This window comes from Equus asinus, chromosome 2, assembly GCF_041296235.1.
Source record: "Equus asinus isolate D_3611 breed Donkey chromosome 2, EquAss-T2T_v2, whole genome shotgun sequence".
Lineage (NCBI taxonomy): Eukaryota > Metazoa > Chordata > Mammalia > Perissodactyla > Equidae > Equus > Equus asinus.
The window spans coordinates 96,715,872-96,731,869 of record NC_091791.1 but is presented as its reverse complement, the minus strand read 5'-3'; the positions used below and the strand labels follow the sequence as shown (position 1 = coordinate 96,731,869).

The 15,998-nt window shown below is 54.3% G+C and overlaps 1 protein-coding gene across 4 annotated transcripts in view; it reads left to right on the top strand.

Moving 5' to 3' along the window:
• IL16 (interleukin 16) overlaps positions 1-15,998 on the top strand; it is a 102,508-nt gene that overhangs the window by 10,162 nt on the left and 76,348 nt on the right. For 2 of the 4 annotated variants that reach the window (XM_044760336.2, XM_070494161.1), the window contains exon 2: positions 14,909-15,321. The exons of 1 other annotated variant lie outside the window; for it this stretch is intronic. In XM_044760336.2, the coding sequence (XP_044616271.2) occupies positions 14,909-15,321 (413 nt within the window). Of the gene's footprint in view, positions 1-1,945; positions 2,135-14,908; positions 15,322-15,998 lie in introns of those variants that run through there. One more of the 4 variants, XM_070494155.1, reaches the window with a different exon arrangement.

Below are 15,998 nucleotides of genomic sequence, written 5' to 3'. Positions count from 1 at the left end.
TTAATTCCGTTTGGTGGATGAGGAAGCTAAAGCTGAGACACGACCGAGATTCCACGGGAAGACGTCGGCCCAGCTTGGCACGCAGCGCGGCGCCCGGGTCCTCACCCTGGAGGTCGCTCCAGCCACGTCTTCCTCCCTTTCTTTCGTCAGGTGCTGATGGATGGGCCTGTGATGGAGGAAGTGGGGCGATGGGAAGACTGTCCTTTTTCGGGAGGAGGCCCTGGAGGCCACAGGTGTGACGCAGACGCCACCTGAGGTGCAAACCAGCCCACATCCGGGAGGGTCTGGGTGGGCTCTCGACCACAGGGTGGAGTCAGTTCACCTCTGAGAGTGAGTGGGAAGCATCGTCTGATGACAGAGGGGAGATAGGAACTGGATGCAGGGGCCTGCGATCAAGGAGGGTCAGGCCTGGTGTAGGAGGGAGGCCGGGGGCCCTCGCAGCCTGAGGACCTGGGGAGGGCGAGGTGGGCCCCGCAGGCCCAGGGCCCTTCCCTCAGCCATTCCTCCAGAGTGAGGCAGCCTGGGACGGATGCCGGGGCCGAGCGTGGCTGGGCGGCACCCGGGGCACCGAGAGGGGTCGTGCTGTGAGCCGAGCATTGGGGCCCACTCTCCCTGCGCTTGAGAAGAACTTCACCACCTCCAGACTCAGCCGTACCACGTGGAGCTGCCCCCACGCCGCTGACAAAGGAGCTTTGTGCCCAGCGTGGCCACGAGCCTGGGTCCCCGGCAGGGGCTAGATCTCCACACCCTTGAGGGGAATTCCGAGGGCCTCCCACGAGGTGGCACCTAAGCCCTCATTAAAGCCCCGAGAAGCCCTGAAACATTTGGTGGTGAGCGTCGGAGAACACGCCATTCGCCAGGAGACAGGACCACACAGGAGGCCCCGCCCGGCTCGGACAACGGCTCCCAGAGCCTGCGCGTGGGAGGGACACGTGGGAAGCCCTTCAGGGGGCCGATGGGCTAAATGTCACCCTTGGATCAGGCTCTCCATGGAGATGTGTGGGGGAACAGCACCCTGGTCACTATGACAATCCCGATGGGACAGCAGAAGCGCCTGTCCCCTTAGGCTGGGGCTCCCAACATGCCCTCTGAAAGTCAGTCAGCGGCTCTCAAACCCGGGCCGGCCCCGGGTCACCTGGAGGGCTTTCCGAAAGGCAGAGCGCCAGGCCCCACCCTCCGCGTTCCTGACTCGAGAGGGCTGGGGACCAGCCTGGGAATCTGAATTTCCAGCAGGCGATGCCACTGCTGCTGGCTTGAGGAGCAGGTTCTGAAAGCCGCTGAGCTGAGCAGCTCCCGAGAGTCAGTTTGTTACTTTGGGGAGAGCCTGGCACAGAGGGGCGACGTGACGCCTTGGGAAGAGCCAGGGCTGTCGCGTCAGAGGGTCCTCGTTAGACTCCCGGCTTGAGAACTCGCTGGTTGAGTGACCCTGGGGGGATCGCTGGGCTTTGCTGAGCCCGTGACGGGCTCTGACCCCGGGTCACCAGGGCTGGTGCACAGTGGGTGCTTGATGAACTTTTGGGCAGCGGTTCTTTCACCTGTGAAATGGGTGTAACGTTGCCGGACCGAGGGCAGGGCGTGCAAGCTGGTTTGTGTAGAACTGTTGCCGGGCACATTATAGGCTCTGAGTGACGCTTGTTGCCTTCCCCCCTCCCAGCCACTTCCGGATGTCCGAGGAAGGCATGGGCAGAGGGCCCGCACGAGCAGCCTCGCTGGGGCTCTGGGTTCTGGGCCAGGCTGGCCTCCTGGGTGTTCTCTGCCAGCCCAGCAGATGGTGGACCGCGTGGCAAGGCTGGGTTTCTCAGTGCTGGCAGCCCCTTCTGGACCAAGCCTCTTCACGTGGAGAAGTCAGATGGCTCAGGCCGGGAGCCTTGGAGCAGGCCCGTGCCAGGCTGGACATATTCGCCCTGAGTCACCTGTCCAGAGCGGGTGGTGAATGCAGCGTCCGGCTCACAGCATCCGGTCTTCGGGGCCTGGTATCTGACTCGGAGCCGGGCCTCCGTGTGAGAAAGGAGCATTTCTCCTTCCTCGCGGGCTCTGCCCCAGGCCCGGGTCCTGGCCGTCCTGGGATCCGTGGTGCCTGGGTCCCTGCTGAGCAGCTGGAGAGAGTGGCGGAGGAGGAGGCAGGTGGGCTCAGGTGAGTGAGGTCCCTCCAACCAGGTGACCATCGCTGAGGGCAGGAGGCTGGGTGCTCTGACCACGTGGAGCAGGCTCTTGGCTGCTGGAACTTAGTTTCACATTTGTAAGCTGTGCCGGGGCCGGGCAGGAGCAGAAGCCAGGATCATTTGGGGGGCTGGAATCCTGTGCCACCGGCCACACAGCGAGGGGAGGAGAAAGCAGCTTTGAGACTTGTGGGGGTGACACGGATGTCGCTCCACCTGGCTCTGCAGCCCGGGAGCTTCTGGGTCTGGGATTTCTGGTTAACCAGCCGAGGGACTGCGGATGTGGAAGGAGGAAGAAAAGAGGGGAGGTGGGGGGAGCGGGTGCCCAGAGGAGGCCTCCCCACCTCCCGCCAGGCTCCTCCTCTCCTAGGCGGCTCGCTCATGGGTGTCTCTGACTCTGACCATGGGAGAGTGCTCCCTCTGTCCGTCTGTCACTCTGTCCACTTCAGTCAAGGGTCCTGTGACTGACGCCCCAGTGGGTTTGGTCCCAGGGTTGCTGTTGCTCTGGTCGGTGAACCTGCTTGCTTTCTGCCATTGGAGAAGGCGTTGACCCAGCAGACTCCTTGCTCCCCCGGACACAGAAGCTTCCGCTCCTCCTTCTGTTGGGAGGTGAAACCCTCCCCTTCAGGCTGAGCCCCTCAGAGGCAGCACCTTCGTCCCGGGAGCCCAGCTCCAAGCCACCACATGGTCCTCCTGCTCTGTCTGCGGCTCCCTCTGCTTTACTCTGGCCCCCCGGGAAGGAGAGCACGGCTCCATGCTTTTCCTCCCCTCCGTTCTCCTTTTTGTCCTGCAGCTATGCGGCAGTCAACGTTTATGACCTCAGGACAGGGCACTTCCCGTATCCCAGATGTGATGAGGACGCGAGCTATCGGGGTAGGCCAGACCCCTGCTGTTTGTTTATTCAGCCCCAATGATGCTTATTAATAATACTTAATCCCCGCCCACCGCCTGTGTCTCTTCCTGCCCCGGGCTCTGGGCTAAAGTCTTCGTTTGCATCAGCTCCTTGGGGCCTCTCATCAGTCCTGACTTAGGCTGCGTGTCCTCAAAACCAAGGGACGAGGTGACTTGCCCAGGGTCACTCAGCTCGAAAGGGGCACCCCCAGGACCTGAGCCCCAGCCTGTCTGACTCCAAAATCCATGCTCTTAACTGCTCTGCGCCTCAACAAATGTTTATATTTCCTAAACACAAAGATGGTCATATACCCACCCGGTAGAGAAAGCCCCGTTGGATGATAATCACCTACAGCAGCTGTTTTCCAGTTCTTTTTACCCACGGAAGCCTCTTTCATAATTGAAATCTTTCCTGAAAACTCCTGTCAACAGTTAGAAGCAGAATTATTCGGGCAGAGGGCAGGCCCGGGAGCTCGAGCCCCGCCCTCTTGCCAGCCTCCCCCCGACCCTTGTCTGGGCCCAGCTGTGGCACCCGGTTTGGAAGTGAAGCGGGGAGGGAGCACTTGGAAATGAAATCACCCCCCAGCGGGACAGCATCTTCCTTCCTGAGGCGGGTCCCTGGGCTCCGTGGTCGCTCAGCGGCCTGAGCTGGCACCGCAGCCTCTTTCCTCTCTGCTCGCCCTCCGGGCTCTGATGTGAACAAGAGATTCACTCCGATCTGAAAGCAGAGGGTCTTGCAAGGCTTCTGTCTTTGCACGTGCTCTTCTCGCTCCTTGAAATGCTCTCTCCTGAGCCTTCTGTCTTCCCTTCTTCAGCTTTCAAGCCTCAGCTCATGAGCTAATTCCTCGGTGAGGCCACCCACAAAGTCACTTCAGACTGTGGCATGGGATTCAAACCTTTATTATTAAACTTTCCACACCAGGAATATTATCCGTGGGCACGTCTCTCTTCTCCAACAGGCTGTAAAGGACCATCTCTGCATCCTTTACATCATCAGTGCCTGACACACAGCGGATCTCAGAAAATATTTGTTGCATAAATAAATGAACAACTTAACAATAACAACAATAGCAACTATAGTAATAGTATCTTACATTTGCCTTGTCCATTTGGGCTGGCAACATGTTTTCATATGTAAGATGCTTTTGATACTAAGAGACAAATCAGTGTGAACAGCAGAATCACTCTCATGTAAGAGGGAGAAGAGCATCCAGTAGGAGCCTGGAGCGGGTTAGGAAGACAGCTTGAAATGAGGAATGTACTTCAAGCTCTTCTTTTGGATTCTGATTGAAACAAGGGCAAATCTATGCTGGTCTTGTAGGCTAGGCAAAGTTGTCCGGTGTACAGAAGAGACATCGAATGGTCTGCAAGAACGAGTGCAGAGCAGATGGGTGCCGAGGACGGCAGGGTGGAGGGGCTGAGCTGGCCGGAGCCGCTGAGCTTGCCACCCTCGGAAAGGCTGCAGGAGAGGGGGCACACCTGGCGGGAGCACTCGCAGGGCTGGCGGTGCCTCTGTGCAGTGACCTGGATGCCAGGGACCACACAGAGCAGGGATCTCCCTGGGTCTCGCTTCTTGCTGAGACTTGACATGGATGTGGCGTGCAGAGCCGAGCCGGGACGTGGACAGGACATGCAGAGCTGAGCCAGGACGTGGACATGACATGAAGAGCCGAGCCAGGACGTGGACGTGGCATGCACGGCCGAGCCAGGAGTGCTCCTAAAGTGGACGGCCACAGCAGCTAGAACACGCTGCCCTCGGGTCCCCTGGAGCAGCCAGTGCAGACGCTCTTCCAGAGACCCAGAGGCCCTCCTGGCTGGGTGGTGGGCAGGGCGGGCGCGCCCCTGCTCCCGGAGCTGCTCTCCTCTGCTGAGTGAGCTAGAGCAAGCCTCTTTCTGCCGTCTTTCGTCTGCACATGAAAGACTAGAACGGGGAACTCTGGACCCCATCCCGGCTCCCATGTCTGGAGAAGCACAGGTCTCCTAGTAAACGTGAACCCACGCGGCCAAAGCAACACCCATGTGAAAAAGACTTCGGGGGCTCAGAAGGGGCCTAACGAGGAATTGCAGCCAAGACCCCACACGAAATCACCGTCGGGAATCAGAGGGAACTTTAAATTGTGGTTTTCAAACACGGCCCGTTAGTGGATTGAAAGTCAATTTAGTGGGTTGAAATCACCATTTTTAAAAAATAATAAAAAAAGAATATCAGTGCGCATCAGTTTCTTAGCAAAATCGTGTTTTGCATTTCTTTGTCATGTTTTTCATTATACGATAGCAAGGGTATTGTTTCACGAAACTTTTGTTTTAGTTATAGATATAAAATATTTATGTATATATTTATAAATATTTACCTACGTGTACATCTTCTGTGTGTTTATGTGGGATGCGTCATGATGTAAAATGTAAATTCTTACTGTAAGTCAAGATTTACAAAGTTTCAGAAACAGTGCTGTGGATCACTGGGCAGGATTTGGAATGACGGGGATGCAGAAGGACAGCGTTTTAGGCCCAAAATTTTTCTGATTTTCTCCTTCAACAAGAAGGCCTTCTCCCCATCAGTCAAGGCAGAGAGTCTAACCCTAAGCCGGCTGAGTTGATTCTCTTTCTGCTCTTACCTTCCCCTAAGTGGGTCAGAGGATCTGGAGCCGTGCAGCGTGGTGGGTGGGGTGGGTGGGCAGGCAGTGTGGCCTCAGGGCCCCCTCCCGCTCCTTCTCCTCATCCTCCCAGGGTGGTCAAACCAACTCCAGCCCCGGGAGCAGCGGCTGATGGAGGCAGGAGCCCTGTCACGTTGGCGGAAGCAGCGTCTGGGCTGTGAGCTTCCCCTGCGTGGGGCAAACTGTCGAGAGCCGAGGACAGAAGTGTGTGTGTGTCTGTGTGTGTGTCTGTGTGTCTGTGTGGTGGGGGAAAGAGAGAAATAAAAATAATCCTGAAAGAGATGATACATAATTTCTCACCAAAACCCAAACCCCAAATAACCATTTACACACACACACACACACACACCCCAGCAGCAGTTGGACCACAAAGTCTGAAAAGTTCTTTCAGGCCAAAGACTCTGTGGTGATCTGCAGCTGTGATTTCATGTGTCTCTGACTCTCCTCTCAGTCCGACGTGGAGCCCCCCGGACCTCAGTTTAACACCCCGCCATCAGCTCCCCAGGAGAGGAGCTCGGCTGTGCCCACTGGGGTGTTCTTGGCATCCTTCTTGAACCGGTTTTTCTAGCGAACAGGCCACTCTTTGGGTTTGCCTGTTTTAAATTTGTTATTTGTTTTTACCTTTTTTCTTTTTTCACTTTTAGATGGAAAATGACGTATGCAAATTTATTGCTGATTTATTATATTATTTCGTATTTTAATTTTTACTCCTAAGTTTTGCTTTTGACATAAAGGCTGTGATTAGTAAAATGTATAGTGACCAGTTTGCACCCATCCCCAGCCTGCTCATCAGAGGTAGTCACTGGTAACAGTGTGATGAGCATTCTGAGTTTTTCTCTCTCTAAAAACACAGACACACAGACACACACACACAGCCCTGCAACATTTTTTGCAGTTCTGTCCATGTAGCACAAGAAGCTTTACCTCATTTTTGTCCTCGCCTGCCAGTGGCGCATGCATCCTCATGGTCACCCAAAACCTACTGCCAATAAGCACAGACCACTCACAGATCTTTCCAGAGACGGGGTTACTACCCGAACTGTTTGTTCCCCACAAGATGTAGCCCAGGTCTATAAGATGTCTGTCCGGTTGTACTTTATACCTTTTACGTGGCCAGGGCACAGCTTTGTCCATCAGAGGCAGCCGTCCCTGTCATTTAACACATGTCAATGGGAGCCACCATCTGAGCCAGGCCTGGGGTTCAGCTCTGACCACGATGAACAAGACCCTGCCGTCTGGGAGCTCGGAGCTCAGTGGAGGTGACCAAGGCTGAAGGAGCCACCGAAGGGGAGTCAGCGTCACTGGGTGCTGGCGGGAGATCTAAGGAGACTTAAAGCAGCTGCCAAATATTGGTGGTTCAGTCTTAAGACAGCCATTAATGTGCTTCTTCACCTTGAGGAATCAGAAGAGGAACGAGACCCAGGAGTGCCAGGGAGCTGGAAAGCCGTGAATAAGCAAGATCCACTCTGGCATTCAGAGACCAAATGATCGGAAACTCAAGAGAAGCTATTAATAGTTACTAGAATTAATAAGAGATCTTCAAGGTTGCTAGTTATGAAATAAGTGGGTAAAGGTCATAACTTACATATGAGCAATAACCAGCTAGAGAATACACTTTACAAACGGTTCCATCAAAAATAGGAACAAAAGTGCTGTGAAATACGCAATAAGGGATATTTAGATCCTCTATGAAGAAGAATATAAAATTTGACTGAAGATCTGAAGAGAAAATTGAAACAATCATAAAAACAAAACAATCATTAAAAAATGCTCCCAGGGGCTGGCCCCGTGGCCGAGTGGTTAAGTTCGCGCACTCCGCTGCAGGCGGTCAGGTGTTTCGTTAGTTCGAATCCTGGGCGCGGACATGGCACTGCTCATCAGACCACGCTGAGGCAGCGTCCCACATGCCACAACTAGAAGAACCCACAACAAAGAATTCACAACTACGTACCGGGGGGCTTTGGGGAGAAAAAGGAAAAAATAAAATCTTTAAAAAAAAAAAAAAAATGCTCCCAGATGGGAAGACTTTCTCCCCAAATTCATCTGTGGATCTAAGGCAATCTCTGTAAAAATTCCAACCAGATATTTTAGAATCTGGGAAAATTATTGCACAGTTAATCAGAACTACTAGTAGACAAAAATTATCCATAAACGTCAGTTGTGTTCCTCAAAATGGAAAACCTTTATTTTTCTGGTTATAATTGTGATACATGTTTTAATAAGAAATCAGGCACAGGAAATTATGAAGTAAGAAGGAAAAGCTCCTTGTAAATATCATCCCCCAGCACCTTACTGAACCTTCCAAAAAAGTAATTATCACCAATTTCGTGTTTATTCATACAAACACATTTTTATAAATAAAACTAGTCTATACAACTATTTTGTAGTATTTCTTAGCTTTACACTGTATCGTGGCCTTCTTTCCACAGCCACATATGTAGATCTGTTTTATTCTTGTTCTTGGCTGCGTAATGTTCCCCTGTGTGAATGTACCTTAAGGCATTTAATAAATCTCCCACTGAGGTACGTTTAGGTTGTTTAAACTCCTTTACTTTTTGGATTAAACTCTTTTTCAGTCGTGCTGTGTGTCGGGCAATAAGCTAAGATGCTCTGCAGACTGTGTTCTGAAGCCCACCTAGGGGTGAGGGTGGTCCAGCTAAGCCATCAAGGTGTCACACCCTTTGCCTGTGGTGGCAGCCCTGCGTCCACACTAGGGTCACCTCGAGTCTGAGTCCTGAGCCAGGGCCTTCATCCTGCTGCTGGTTGCTCCTCCCAGCTGTCAACAACACTGTGTGGATGTCGTGTGTGGCTTTGTGCAGTTGGCCACTTATTTCCTTCTGTGTCAGTGTTTACTAGGGGCATCCTATGTGCTCTGGGCACTGGAATTTAAGGAGCAAGGAGGCTTAGTCGGTCCCTGCAGAGCCACGAGGAGTGGACGTGCCTGTCCTGAATTTATCTGCATCCTCCTTCAGGTTAATTCTGATCTCGGCCTTGCAATCTTGAAGCGAACGCATATGGAGGGGAAGGGCCTGACCTGCCTTGTCCTCTCTCAGGGGCCGCAGCCTTGTGCCTGCGCACGGATGGATTAGGGTCACCCTCCAGGATGCTGGAAGGGCGGGCCCATGTAAGGGCTCCTCCGAGGATCCGACACGCACCTCCAGTGCTGTCCTGAGGAGTCAGCTCCAGAACGTCCTTCCCAATGGTTCTTACCCGCCTTATCCTCCGAGGTGCAGCCCCTGCAGCTCCTTGTCACTTTGGTGCCAGCTGGGTCCCTGGAGTCCTTTGTCCCGTGGTCCCAGGTGGATGTTTTCCCTGGTGCATGAGCCCGGGTTCTCCAGAGAAACGGAGCCAAGAGGATAAATAGACGTCTAGAAGGAGATTTATTATGAGAGACTGGCTCACATGATCACAGAGGCTGAGACGACCCAAGACCTGCTGTCTGCAAGCTGGAGGCCCAGGAGAGCCAGCCGTGGGTGCAGCTTGAGTCCAAGCCCCAAGGCCTGTGAACGAGGGGCCGATGGTGTAAGTGCCGGTCAGAGTCCAAAGGCCCAGGAACCAGGAGCACCGGGGTCCGAGGGCGGGAGGCGGTGATGGCCCAGCTCAGCAGGGTGGATTTGCCCCTCCTGTGCCTTTTCGCTCTATTCAGCCCTCGCCGGATCGGACGACGCCCACCCACAGTGGTGAGGGCCGATCATCGTTACTCAGTCTACCGATTCAAACGCTCATCCCTTCTGGAAACATCCTCTCAGACACACTCAGAAATAATGTTGTACCAGCTGTGGGCAATGCTCAGCCCCCTTGACTCATCAAGTTAACACATCTGCAAAGCTTCCACCTTACGCTGGTGTAGGAAGGGGCAACTGACAGGGCCTTCGAGGTGCTCACCCACCGTTCATTGACTCAGGGGACATGCCAACGCCCCCACTCTGTGCCGAGGCCCAGTGAGGCTCAGGAGGAACAAGGATGATCCCTCCGCTCCAGGAGGAACCCACGTGGAGGAAGAGGGTTGACGGGTACAAGACGGACTTCAACACAACCTGCTCCCTTTACTAGCTGGGCGGGGGGCCCAGAAGCTGTGCCATTCATCTGGTCCTGTGCCCCCTGCGTAGAGGCATGCACTGGACCAGTCCCGGCCGCACATCCCACAAAATCCTGCTAAAGATGCTCTTTTAGAAAGAGAAGGAACCGTAAATTTTCTCCTGTCATTTCTTATCTCTGAGTCACTCCACAGTTCAAGACGAGAAATATCCCAGGGCCGAAGTGACCAAACTTAAAAAATTCCCTTTGATGTAGGACACTGTCGGAGAATTCAGACATGGGAAACACGTTCCATCAATGAGCTCCCCCTTCCCCACACGGTTATTTACCCTCGAGAAGTTCCCCAGCGGATGAAGTGCGTTTTATCCACCAGGAAATGTGGCGGCTGCTACCCCAGTCGGTCAGCTTTGCTCGGCTTGGGGACAGACGCTGGACAGATTCCCCACGGGTGCTGAGTGAGTCGAATGAAAAGGCAGAGAGGGAGGGGAGGACAGAGAGAGGAAGGACTTATTGATCGTGCTGCCCGCACACAGTCTGGAAGTTTCTGAACCCCTTTCAAGGAAGGAAGGACCCGTTTCTCTGCAGTGCAGCCCCCTCCTTCCAGCTCGGCGCCGTCCATGCGGGTGACAACTCGGCCACAGCTGGTGTAAGCGCTGGCTGAGGGCTGCGGTGACAGTCGGTCCCTGTCCCTCTTGGTGGCACCATCCTCCCACCTCGCTCTCCAAGGGGGACACACATGAAGGGCAGACGCCGTTGTGCTCTGGGGGAAAAGCCCTCTGGGGGTCGGGAGAGCGGGTTCCCGGGGAAAAGCAGATCCTCTGGGTTTCCCGTTGCTCCTGCACTGCAGACCTCCGCCGAGCGTCCCCGGGAGGCGCTGGAGACACAGGAGGCTGTCTCGTGGAGGATCCACGGGGGGCAGAGAAGACCTGAGAAGTGTTTGCCAAACGCTCCAGGAGCCAGGGGCAAAATCAGGGTGAGCTCATTGGTTCCGACCTTTGAAGGACGCTGGTGCTAGGGGGCAGCTCAAGCGGCCCCTCGATCTGCTGACACCCGTTCCGTTAGGGTGCAATGGCTGTTCCCAAAGTCCTGGGCACAACCGCCAGGCCCACACGGAACCATGTGACCTCCCTGCTGTTTCCTATTATTCTCTTCCTTCCCTCTCTGTGCCAGGCCTGGGGAAAGCCGTCTCCCACACAAATCCGACTCTGGCTTCTCCGCTATAGCCCTTTGGCAATTGTTCCCTTTTTTTAAAAAAACATTTTTCCACGGTGACAAGGCTCGTTTTGAAAACCATCCTTGCTCCCGACCAAAAGCTGAGCCCTTGCCGCCAGCGCATCCGCAGCCTCCCATTGCCTGGGTCCTGCCGTCCCACATGAGGGCCGAGGCTGCAGAAATCGTGAGTCCCTCTGGAAAAGCTTATTTTTAAAAACTGACAGGACTCAGCAGACACTCCTGCAAATGGTCCCCTGGGATTAGCAGTTTCCACCCAGGAGTCCTAACCCTCTGTTCGTCTGAGAGCTCCATGTCGCCAGCTCATCCACCACTGAGCGGACATGGAGGAGAAAGGGAAGCGGGTTTACAGCCCGAGAATCCATGTGGATGGTGGCGATGGGGTGGAAAAAGAATGCAAGAGGCTATCCTACCAGAGCCAGCACTGGGGGCAGGAGAGTTTGGGCCTTGACTGAGCGTGACTATCTGCTTTCCTAGTCTTAGGGTGGGATAAAAGACCTTTTCAAAAGTCTCTTGGCCCTTGGATGTCACTGTTTTCCATGCCTTATGCCAGTAGCATCAGAGAGAAGAACAATTATTCTAGGAGGATCTTTTTTCTTTTTTTAAGTAGAAAGAGGAACCTATTAGTTTGCATAACTGAATAGATAGTATGGCTTCAGGCATGGCTGGATCTAGGTGCTCATACAATATCATCTAGACTCACTCCTTCTCACCCTTTCTCTGCCCTCTTTCCCTTCTCTCGTCTTTTCGCCACACCTCTCCCTGCCTCTTCTGTACCCTCTGTGTTGGCTTCATTCTCAGGCAGCCCTCTCCGCATGGCGGCCCTCAGCAATCCCATATTTATATTCTCCCTGTTTAGCGCCAGCAAAAGTCCAGAAGGGTTTCCACACAAAACTTTGATTAACTTTCAATTGGTCAAATGCCTAATGGAGCAGTGCTGCCTGAGAGACCAACACACACACACTCACAGACACACACACACACACACACACACACACACTTCCTTCTCAAGAGTCCCAGCTGAACCCTGAAGAGTCCTAATGAAGCTGAACGAAGAGGAAAGAGGTTTGAATATACTGAACCTACAGTGACGTGGGTGTTGAGAGTCACTAGTTCAGGGAAGTGGGGTTGGCAGAATGAGAAGGAGCTCCTGTGCTGGGCGACGGTGGCAGGAAGCAGGGCAGCTACAATTCGGATCTGAAAGGCGGCGTCTGGAAGTAAAGGAGAGTAACGAGAAGAGTAAAGTAACTTTAAACGCTTGACCCCTGTGTATTCCTCAGCCTGCAGACCTGAGTGTTCCTATGCCGGTCAACAAATCCTCTCAGAATAAAGCAGGGTTTACGCAGACAGATTGTGCCCTCTGGTCTTGGGTTCATGACTTGGGGGCACGTAAAATGCAGAACGGATAAAGCGATAAAGCGAGTCTGGGCGGTTTCAGAGGGAGGGTTCTTACCACAATAAAAGAAAAAAAGGAGACATGAAGGGGACAGGACAGAGGCGGGTGACAAGAGGGGGATCCGCACTCAACATAGAGGATTCGAGCGTGTTTAAGGGCTGATGATAAAGACCCGGCACAGAGGGAGAGATCGCGGCTGACGGCGAGAGAGACCATAATCGACCGCAGTATAGAGCAGAGGCTGAGGGCACAGGCTCCAGGGTCGGACCGCCTGGTTTAATTCCTGCTTCCACTGAGTCCTGGCTGTGTGACCTTGAAGTTCCTTAACCTCTCTGTGCTTCAGTTATATTTTTTTTTGTCAAAAGAGGATACTGATGGAGCCCACAACAGGTTTTGTGAGGACTAAATCGTAAGCAGTTAGAACAGCACCTGGTGCATCATAAGCACTAAATAAATATTAGTCGTTATTAGTTTTATCGTTGTTATGCCTGAAAAGACCAGAGGAGCAGAATCCAGAGAACGGATGGTGGACGGGCCTCAACAGGAGGGCAGCTGCGTCATCACAGAGGGTGTGCACGATGTGGGCACATTGCAAACACGTTTGTAAATTCAGTGGCAGAAAGTCGGGGGAATTGTACCCATAACTTTTAAGTTCTTCTGGGAAGAAGGAGGCGACCTTGTCGGTTTATGACGAGGAGAGCGGTCAGTCTAATTTTTGAGAAAGTGACGTTTTGAGACAGTCACTGCTGAGAACGTGTGATTGAGCTGACTATGGAAGCACAGGGCCGCTTGGCCAGTACTGGGGGCCCGGCTGGGGCCGTGAATGTCTCGTGCACCAATCCGCTCAGGAGTGACCCCGGGAGCAGATGCCTGCGGTAGCCGTGCGCGTCAGCAGAGGGCTGGAGTCGTCTGGGGCTGAGGTTTTACTGTCATTTAAGGTGGAAAGACACAGAGGACGGGACTTGGGGATATTGGCGCGAGGCTCCTCGGTGAACTGGACCAAAATTGGGTTAACTTGCACTGAAGCCTCGAGAACAGGGCCCGATACGCAGCAGGGTCTCCAATATTTACTCATTCATTTTAATTCATTGCTGTTGGTTCATCTAGATGGTTGGTGAATAAATTGATACAATTAAAAGGCTAATAGAGAAAATGATAAATTTGTGCAACTTGGCTATTAAAAAACACGTTTTTTTTTTCTTTTTTGAGGAAGATTAGCCCTGAGCTAACATCTGCTGCCAATCCTCCTCTTTTTGCTGAGGAAGACTGGCCCTGAGCTAACATCTCTGCCCATCTTCCTCTACTTTATATGTGGGATGACTGCCACAGCATGGTGTGCCAAGTGGTGCTATGTCCGCACCCGGGATCTGAAGTGGCGAACCCTGGGCTGCCGAAGTGGAACGTGCGCACTTAACCACTGTGCCACTGGGCCGGCCCCCCAAAACAGTCTTGTTTAAGAAGAAACTGTTTTGGGGGGACTCTGTGAAAGGTTCCTGTTTAATGAAATGCTGGGCGGCTCTGTGTTTTCTGTTCAGTCGTGGACGCACACAGACAGCAGCGCCAATGGCTGGGAGCATCCCGCAATCTGTCGTTCTGTTAACAGCCTGGTTCCGTGGCTTGGGCCCAAGTCACAGCCTCTTTAAACCCACATCGGGGCCCCTCTCATCACCTGCCTCCTGGGCACTGCGTGCACGGAGGCCCTCTTGGTGCACCTGAGCTGGGCTGGGCTGGGCTGCTGCGCTGAAGCGGAGGGCAGTCTCTGATTCATCGGGCTGCGAGAGTCTGATCTAGAGCAGGCGGGTGATGGAGCAGGCAACCCTGGGCCTGGCTGCGACCTGGGGTCCAGGGATGGGTGCACAGGCTCACCGAGCGCCCGTCACGTGCTGAGCCCTCGCAGGCACCTCCCTGCTGGTTCTCTGACCCCGGCATTGCCCTGCAGGTCAGCGTCAGGGGACAGCCTTTTCCCCGGCCATAGGCTCCTTGTCTGTGCACTGAGGACGTGGACTCCAGTGGGTTTCAGACCCTCCGTGAATTCGGGTCTCTTTGGAGCTGCTGGAGAAGTCACATGGGCAGAAGAGGGAGACAGGCAGGCGCGGCTTGGTCTCCCGCCCCCTCTGACCTGCTCTTTGGATGGAAGGGCGCCTAGACTTCGTCTGAGAACGGCTTTTCAGTTTAAAAGTCTCACGAGGCGCAGGTCTCTACAATTTCCAAAATCCCTTCTGGGACTCTGATTACCGGCTCTTCTGTGGGTGCCCTGTGTGGCTCTGGGTTTGCACATCCCTTCTCTGTGCCTCAGCTTCCTCTTCTGTAGAGTGATGGCTTGTAAAAGATCATCTCTGAGCTCCAAGAGGCTGGGAGTGGAGAGGTGGTGAACACCTGGGTCAACTGAGGCCCGTGTGGCCAGCAACCCCGGAGGGGCTGGCCACCCATCTGTCCAGCCCCCCAGGTGCCGGGCACTCCCACCTCGGTTCCAGGACTCTGTCCAGCTCTGCTCGTAAGAGCAACTCACGTTGCTTCTTCCCGTTTCCTCTTTCCCCCAGGGACCCGTGAAGTGGTGGCTAAGCCCTGTCCAGTCGCCACTCGTCCACCGAGGTCCAGAGAGCCAGACAGGAGGAAAGGCAGCTGCACCTCGTCTCTGAGGATGGAGCCGCACAGCCGTGCCGGAAAGAGCAGAAAATCTACCAAATTCCGGTCCCTCTCCCGGTCCCTGATCCTCTGTCATGCTAAGACCAGCGACGAGGGCTCCAGCCCTGACGAGAAATATCCTGATTCCTTTGGACTTTCTCTGGGCCGGGGCGAGGAGGGGATTTTCCACTCATCTGTGCAGCTGGCAGACACGTCGGAGGCCGGGCCCAGCAGCATTCCTGATCTCGCACTGGCCTCTGAGGCCGCTCAGCTCCAGACGGCTGGGAGCGACCGAGGCAAGACCTGTAGGAGGATGTTCTTCACGAAGGTACGCCCAGATCCGTGGGGCTGGTAGAGGCTGCGATCGGTGTCTGGTGCTATCAATGAAAGTCTTTGAGCCCTTTTATTCCAAAGTCAGGAAGGCGGAGTGTTCTAATTCTGAGCAAAAGCAAAGAAAAATTCAAGGCAGGGCCCCCCTTAATGATAACAATGAGCCCGGCAGAGAATCAGGCTCAGCTAACCTCAGTTGAGAGATTCAGCAAGATGCTGTGTCGGTCCACAGTAAACTGAGCCTGGGTCCCTGCTGGAAAAGGGCAGGTGCAAGGCCAGCATCCGGAGAAGTTCTTTCCTCAGGCAGGTGACATCCAGCGAGCCGTGGGCTGGTCAGCTCACGCCCAGGAGAGAACCTGCTGGGTGCGGACTCACAGGGCCTGGAGAGAGGAGGAGCCTGGATGCCAAGCGGGACACAGAGGGCAGGATGAGCGAGTTCGCTCCCTGGATGCTGGCGGGAGTGTTTTCCAGGTCCCCTGCCAGCTCCCTCGCGGCCCACACAGTGATGTCCAGCCCCCAGGGGTTTCTCCCCTACGCTGCCCTCAAGCCCGGCTGGGCACGGGCACAGGACTGTCAACAGCATAGGGAAGGTGCTCCGGGACCTTCCGAAGGGTCTGGTACTTTTGCACAACCTGCCTCCCTGTGCAGGAAAATCGTTGCTTAACCGTAGATAGT